Here is an 8,169-nt window from a genome sequence, read left to right as displayed (position 1 = left end):
CGAGATCATGCCATTGCACTCTAGCCTGGGCAACAGAGCAAGACTCCTTCTCAAGAAAAAAAAAAAAAAAAAAACACAGGGTTCTACATTTCTCACACATTCCTGATCCAACTGCTAGGTATCTAAGTTAAATCACATCCTGCATGTGAATGCCTCAATCTATCTTAAGGAAATAATTATGGATATGTATCAAAGACGTTCACTGAAGAATTATATAATAAATATTAGCTATTATTTTTACTAAGCATTCCAGCCAAATAATATTAGATAGCCATTAAAATAAACAGAGGTTGACAAACTTTTCTGTAAAAAAAAAAAAAAAAAAAAGATAATATTTGAGACTTTGCAGGCTATATAGTCACTGTCCCAACTATGCAACCTTGCTTTAGTGGCAAAAGCAGCCAGAGGCAATTTGTAAATAAATGGGCATGCTTGTATTCCAATAAAACTTTATTTACAAAAAGACATGATAAGCTATTCAGCAACCTCTGTTATAGAAAAGAATGCCATGGCCAGGTGCGCTGGCTCACCCCTATAATCCCAGGATTTTGGAAGGCTGAGGCAGGAGGATCACCTAAGCTCTGGAGTTTGAGACCAACCTGGGCAATACAGTAAGACCCTATCTCTGTAAAAATTCAATATAGTAAGACCCTATCTCTGTAAAAATTCAAAAAAAAATAGCCAGGTGTGATGGTGCACACCTGCAGTCCCAGCTACTCAGGGGACTAAAGCAAAAGCGCAGGAGTTCAAGGCTGCAGTGAGCACTGATCATGCCAGTGCACTCCAGCCTGGGCGACAGACTCAGTGAGATCCTGTCTCAAAAATAAATAAATAAAAGTGTCAAAGAAAGAAGCTTATTACCCATCTCTTGGGCAGTGACTCACACAAAGGCAGATGTGGCACTGGGGCTTGTCTGGACTGGTATGACATCAGCATAGGTCTCGTCCAGAGAGAGCAGCACGTTGGCGGCTTGCTGGCCCGACTCAGCAACAGCCAGCAGCCGGGGAAGGTCCCGATACGCATCAGGACCAGCCAAAACATCTACCATTTTCTCCCTGTTGAGGATCTCCTCCTTCAACCTTTCAGCCATGCAGCCTGGAAGGGAAAAAGAAACAAGTACCTTTTCCCAAATTCATCTGGTATTTAATGGCTTATCACACATCATGCCTACCTGGAATTAGAGACCAGGGCACAGAAAACTTCTCTAAGAATTTAGTATCAAAGTTCACATTTAACCAACATTCCCATAGCACAGGAGCCTGCATCTTCCTTTATAAGAAAACCACAGGAAAGGGTTCCAGAGCAACTCAATTAAACACCCAGAAAAAATTAAATCACTGGCCAGGCACAGTAGCTCACACCTATAATCCCAGCACTTTGGGAGGCCAAGGAGAGAGGATCACTTGAGCCCAGGAGTTCAAGATCAGCCCTGGCAACACAGTGAGACCCTCACTCTACAAAAAATGAAAAAAATCAGTCCGGACTGGTGGCACATGCCTGTAGTCCCAGCTACTCAGGAGGGTGAGGCAGGAGGATTGCTTGAGCCTGGGAGGTTGAGGCTGCAGTGAGCCATGATCACACCACTGCACTCCAGCCTGGGCAACAGACTGAAACCCTGTGTCAAAAAAGAAAAAAGAAAAAAGCAAATTCTGACACAGGCTACAATACGTGACCTCATGAACCTTGAGGACATTATGATAAGCCAAATAAGCCAGTTACAAAAAAAGACAACATTGTATGGTCCCACTTACATGAGTTATCTAGAGTAGTCAAATTCATAAACAGAAAGTAGAATGATGATTGCCAGGGGCTGAGGGAGGGGGCATGGTAAGTGAGTGTTCAATGGATACGTAGTCTCAGTTTGGGAAGAGAAAAAAGTCCTGAAGATGGACAGTGCTGATGGGTGCAGAATAATGTGAATATACTTAGTTCCACAGAAATATACAATTAAAAAGGATTAAAATGGGAATTTCAAATATATTTTACTACAAATTTTTTTTTGAGGCGGAGTCTCCTTCTGTTGCCAGACTGGGTGCAGCGGCACAATCTCGGCTCACTTCAACCTCTGCTTCCCGGGTTCAAGAGATTCTCCTGACTAGCCTCCCAAATAGCTGGGACTACATGTGTGTGCCATCAGGCCCAGCTAATTTTTATATTTTTAGCAGTGACAGGGTTTCACCATGTTGGCCAGGATGGTCTCCATCTTTTAACCTTGTGATCCACCTGCCTCAGCCTCCCAAAGTGCTGGGATTATAGGCATGAGCCACCACACCCGGCCAATTGTTTTAATTACTCTTGGGATTTCTGAAATTCTTAGTAGATATATACCCAGAGGTTTCTATAATAAAGAAACTAAAATGGAACAGAACATTTCAACTAACCCTTCCATCCTCCTGCATCAGTTACTACACGGATCTGACAACTGAATATGAGAGATTAATTTAACTATTCCACAATGGAAACAGTCTGTTTACCATAAGGTTAAATATATTAACTAAATTCTGAGACAGAATAGAGTACCGACTATTTATTTTGAAATATGTCTCTCGGTCATCTAGATCAGAACTGCGCAACGTGACTTTCTAATAAAACAATAGGCCTGGCGCAGTGGCTCACACCTATAATCCCAGCACTCTGGGAGACTGAGGCAAGGGATCACACTTCAGCCCAGAAGTTCAAGACCAGCCTGGGCAACATAGTGAGACCCTGTTTCTACAAATGGTCAAAAAATTAGCTAACTGTGGTGGTGTACACCTGCAGACCTCACTATGCAGAAGGCTGAGGTGAGAGGATCACTTGAGCCCAGGAGTAGGAGGCTACATTGTGCCATGATTGTGCCACTGTACTCCAGTCTGCACAACAGCTCGAGACCGTGTTTAAAAAAAAAAAAAAAAAAAAAAGGATGACAGAGTGTGCTGAATGGAAAAATAATTGTCCTATCCAAACTGGTGGCCCTTAGTCATGTGGCTACTGAGCAGTTGAAATGTGGCTAATGGGACTAAAGAAGTGAATTTTAAATTTTATTTAATTATAGGTAAATTTAAATAACCACGTGGCTAGTGGCTACCATATTGGTGAGGCAGGCCTAAATCATCACTTGGGCTTGCTTCAGGAGTCAGGATGAAAGGTGCCCACATTAGAAATTCATACTGTCAAGCCGAGAGCAGTGGCTCACGCCTGTAATCCCAGCACTTTGGGAGGACCAAGGTGGATGGATCACTTGAGGTGGGGAGTTCGAGACTAGCCTGACCAACATGGAGAAACCCCCTCTCTACTAAAAATACGAAATTAGCTGGGCATGGTGTGCATAACTGTAATCCCAGCTACCGGGGAGGCTGAGGCAGGAGAATTGCTTGAACCTCAGAGGCGGAGGTTGTGGTGAGCCCAGATCACACCATTGCACTCCAGCCTAGGCAAGAAGAGCGAAACTCCATCTCAAAAAAAATAGAAATTCATGCTGGTCCTTCAGACTCCAACTCTATCCATAACTCTGTGCTACCATAAGCCACATTAGACTCTAGATAGGATATACCACTTTCTGAGCACCTATTACTTTAAGGAACTATGGAAAGCCCTTTCATGAACTTTATCTCATTTAATCCTGCAGCCTCTGGCAGTAAGTACAAGAATTGTATGGGGTATATAAGATTTCTTCAGACACTGGGAATCTAGCCTCTAAAGGAAACACTAGCAAATAAAGCCACATAGAGTCCAAGTTTCAAAACTGACAAAATCTGCAAATTACCAGATACCTAGAATCCCAATCCTCAGAGGAACCCGGGAGCGGAGCCGCCTTGTTTTCAAGGCTTTAAGCTGATGTAAACGGTTCCAGATGGTCTGCTCAGCCTTCTCCCTACAGAGATGAGAAGAGGCAAATCTGTACCAAAAATAAACCACAGAGCAATCTAAGAGAGTAGGACAATGGGAAGAAAAAAAAACCACCTTCAGCCCTTTAAATCAAGCTTTTCCAACCTGAGATGTTTATGAGATTTTTTTTGTTTTTGCAATTTTTTTTTTTTTTTAGCTCATCAGCTATCATTAGCGTAAGTACCTTACATGTGGGGCAAGATAATTCTTATTCCAATGTGGCCCAGGAAAGCCACATTGGAACAGCCTTGCCTTAAATCTGTATTGGCGAGCCCTGCCTTAAATGCGTATCTACCATTTGGACTTAGGGAAGGTAGATAGGGGCCACCTGAAGAAGCAACACTTGCTATAATTTACCTTTTCTAGAATAGCACCCTTCCTGCACATCTTCAAATCCTGACAAGCCTTTAAGACAAGCTCAGAAACAATCTACCTCAAAAAGCCTCCCCCAACTCTCCTATGTGGGAGAGTTTGTCCTCTCTTTAGCTGTCCTTCAATTTTTTTTTTTTTAATGATTTCAGATCCTAATACCCTTCTACTTTAACTAGACTTTTTCCTGTACTTAGTAATTTCTTTTTTTTTTTTTTGAGATGAAGTCTCACTCTGTGGCCATGCTAGAGTGCAATGGTGCAATCTAGGCTCACCACAACCTCCAATATCCAAGGTCCAAGCAATTCTCCTGCCTCAGCCTCCCAAGTAGCTGGATGCTACCATGCCTGGCTAATTGTTTGTATTTTTAGTAGAGGCAGGGTTTCACGGTGTTAGCCAGGATGGTCTCAATCTCCTGACCTAGTGATCTGCCCACCTAGACCTCCCAAAGTGCTGGGATTACAGGTGTGAGCCACCACGCCCAGTGAAGTTAACATTTTTATAACTGGTTTGATATAATGATTGTGACATTCTGGGTGNGTGGCCAGGCTAGAGTGCAGTGGCGCGATCTCGGCTCACTGCAACCTCCAACTCCCTGGTTCAAGCAATTCTCCTGCCTCAGCCTCCTGAGTAGCTGGGATTACAGATGAGTGCCACCATGCCCGGCTAATTTTTGTATTTTTAGTAGAGACAGAGTTTCACCATGTTGGCCTGGCTGGTCTCGAACTCCTGACTTAGTGATCCACCTGCCTCAGCCTCACAAAGTGCTGAGATTACAAGCATGAGCCACCACACCTGGCCAGCAATTTCTCTTTTATTTTTCTTTGTAGATACAGCGTCTCACTTTGTTGCCCAGGCTGGTCTTGAATAGCTCACTGCAACCTTGAACTCCTGGACTCAAGTGATCCTCCTACCTCAGCCTCCCAGAGTGTTGGGATTATAGGTGTGACCCACTGCACCCAGCCTCATTGTTTGATTTTTTAAACTAACATTTTCTGCCTGATGTTGGAGCTATTTGTTCATCTAACTAAGCTCCTTAAAGCCAGGCCATGGAAGAAGGGTTCATTTCTGAATCACCCAAAGCACAATGTCAAGCAGCAGAGGCCTACGGAAGAAAAATGTCCAATGAATTAACTGATGGTATAGCCAGTTATGAAAACATTAACATCAGCATGTCTTGAACACAGAAACAAAGTGAGAAAGAAGGTATGTTCACCTCTGATGGATGTCATCCATCTCTATTCAGAACTCTTTCCCCGAGCCTACGACTGCATCCTACCCCAGGCAGCTACATTAAAAACAGATGACATTAGTTACAAAAGAAAGCTCAGGAAGAGCTGGGTGGATCAGCACATTCTTGGTTTCTTCATCTTATAACAGCACCAACCACACAGAGTTGTTGTAATCATTAAATTTGTTAATCCATTATGTTACTCACTCAGAACCTGGTACATGCTCAGCAGATGTCAGCCAATTGTATACAGACTATCTCCACTGTGGGAAAACTGCAAGCCCTACTGCTATGGGGCCACTGGTTCATCTCCACAGACAGGCAGGCCAGGAACGTTAGCTCTGGCATTGCAACGTAAGCTCTGGCATTATTACGTAAGATACATTCACTCCTAGGAAAAGAATAAATTCGTACCTGATAGAGCACGTGACAAGGAGAATCACATCTGCCTGAATGTAGAAAAAAGAAAACAAGAAAAATTACAGTCTTGGAAATTAGCCTTATACAATCCCTGTCTATAGCTCTTTATTATTATTTTTCTTTTTTGTTTTTTCTTTTTTTCTGAGACAGAGTCTCACTCTGTTGCCCAGGCTGGAGTGCAGTGGAGCAATCTCGGCTCACTGCAACCTTTGCTACCCAAACAATTCAAGCAATTCTTGGGCCTCAGCCTCCTGAGTAGCTGGGATTACAGGCACCCGCAAACATGCCCGGCTAATTTTTGTATTTTTAGTAGAGATGGGGTTTCACTATCTTGGCCAGGCTGGTCTTGAACTCCTGACCTCAAGAGATCCACCCACCTTGGCCTCTCAAAGTCCTGGGATTACAGGTGTGAGCCACTGTGCATGGCCTATTATTTTTCTTTAACTATTTTTTTCCTTTCATTTTTTTATTATTTATTTATTTATTTATTTATTTTTTAAAGACAGGGTTTCACCATGTTGGTCAGGCTGGTCTTAAACTCCCGACCTCACGTGATCTGCCCGCCTTGGCCTCCAAAGTGCTTGGATTACAGGCGTGAGCCACCACGCCCGGCCCCCTTTCCTTTTTTTTTTAATAGAGAAGGGAGTCTCACTCACTTGCCCAGGCTGAAGAGCAATACCATAACCATAGCTCACTGCAGCCTTGAACTCCTAGCTTCAAGAAATCCTCCTGCCTCAGCCTCCCAAAGTGCTGGGATTACAGGCGTGGTGACCTACGCCTGGCCATCTTAACCATTTTTAAGTGTACAGTCCTGTGGCATTAAGAACATCTATCTGCAATTTCATAACTATGCATTTTCTATAACTGTTTCATCTTCCACAACTAAAACTCTGTACTCATTAAACAGTAACTCTCCAACTTCCCTCCCCACAGCCAATCTTAACTTAGCTCCTTGCCTGAAGGTGCACATCACCATAAAAGTTTCAAAAATAGCTGGAACAAAAGTACAACCCAGTCCCATTGTGAACACTTCACCCAAGGGAACTCTCTCTCACCAGGTGGCACCCTGCTCCTGAAACTGCACCTAAGAGCTGGCACAAATGCGGAATCTTGCCCAGGTCCAGAAAACAAAGGAAATAGGAAATGCATGTACCTCTTGGAGGTTACTGGTCCGCAGGTAGCCACTCTTCTGTAAGATGGACCAGGCTATCTCTGTGTCATTCACATTCATCTGGCAGCCATAGGTCTCGAGGTAGACTGCAGTAAGAGGGTGGGAGGATTCCATGGCAGACAGACAACAAGGGACCTCATGTCTCAAAAGGTCTCCTTCCCAAATGCTCTAGAAACACCTGAAGCAACTGGTTATCCATTAAGTCCCCTATTGCCTCAATGCTAAGATAACATAAATTGCCAGATGTACTCCCAAATTAATGATAGACTTTCAGAACAAAAGAACTACCACATTAGGCTGGGTACAGTGATTCATGCCTTAATCCCAGCACTTTGGGAGGCTGAAACAGTAGGATTACTAGAGCCCAGGAGTTTGAGAGCAGCCAGGGTAACATAGGGAGACCTTGTCTCTGCAAAAAATTTAAAAATTAGCCAGGTATGATAGTACATGTCTGTGGTCCCAGCTACTCAGGAGGCTGAGGCAGGAGAACTGCTTGAGCCCAGGAAGCTAATGCTGCAGTGAGCCATGGTCACACCACTGCACTCTCACACAGTGAGACTCTATCTCAAACAAACAAAAAAAATAACCACATTATATACTCACACCAATTATAAGCCATGTTATTTTTTAAATGAGGAAAACATGTAGCTGAGGATCAAGGAAATATGGTTATAAAAACAATTAGAAAAGGAAGGACTAGGCCAGGCACAGTAACTTATGCCTATAATCCCAGAACTTTGGGAGGCCAAGGCAGGCAGGTCACTTGAGGTCAGTAGTTTGAGACCAGCCTGGCCAACATGGTGAAATCCATGTCTCTACTAAAAATACAAAAATTAGCCAGGTGAAGTGGCACGCACCTGTAATTCCAGCTACTCAGGAGGCTGAGGCTGGAGAATTGCTTGAACCCAGGAGGCGGAGGTTGCAATGAGCTGAGATCATGCCAATGCACTCCAGCCTGGGCGACAGGGTGACACTCCATCTCGAAAAGAAAAGAGGCTGGGCATGGTGGCTTATGCCTGTAATCCCAGCATTTTGGAGGCCAAGGCAGGCAGATCACCTGAGGTCGGGAGTTCAAGACCAGCCTGACCAACATGGTGAAACCCCGTCTTAA

At 43.8% G+C, this 8,169-nt stretch overlaps 1 protein-coding gene across 3 annotated transcripts in view; it reads right to left on the bottom strand.

Annotated features, from left to right (window-relative positions):
• CDK5RAP1 (CDK5 regulatory subunit associated protein 1) overlaps window positions 1-8,169 on the bottom strand; it is a 35,922-nt gene that overhangs the window by 23,713 nt on the left and 4,040 nt on the right. For 2 of the 3 annotated variants that reach the window (XM_017514240.2, XM_017514248.2), the window contains exons 3-6: window positions 7,041-7,144; window positions 5,882-5,916; window positions 3,753-3,853; window positions 885-1,095 (exon numbers count right to left, since the gene is read on the bottom strand). In XM_017514240.2, the coding sequence (XP_017369729.1) occupies window positions 885-1,095; window positions 3,753-3,853; window positions 5,882-5,916; window positions 7,041-7,144 (451 nt within the window). The remainder of the gene's footprint in view (window positions 1-884; window positions 1,096-3,752; window positions 3,854-5,881; window positions 5,917-7,040; window positions 7,145-8,169) is intronic. The other variant, XM_017514264.2, reaches the window with a different exon arrangement.

The sequence above is a fragment of the Cebus imitator genome, unplaced genomic scaffold, assembly GCF_001604975.1.
Source record: "Cebus imitator isolate Cc_AM_T3 unplaced genomic scaffold, Cebus_imitator-1.0 Scaffold18, whole genome shotgun sequence".
NCBI classification, from domain to species: Eukaryota; Metazoa; Chordata; class Mammalia; order Primates; family Cebidae; genus Cebus; species Cebus imitator.
Note: the sequence above shows the minus strand (reverse complement) of the source record. Positions and strands in the feature narration are given on the sequence as shown.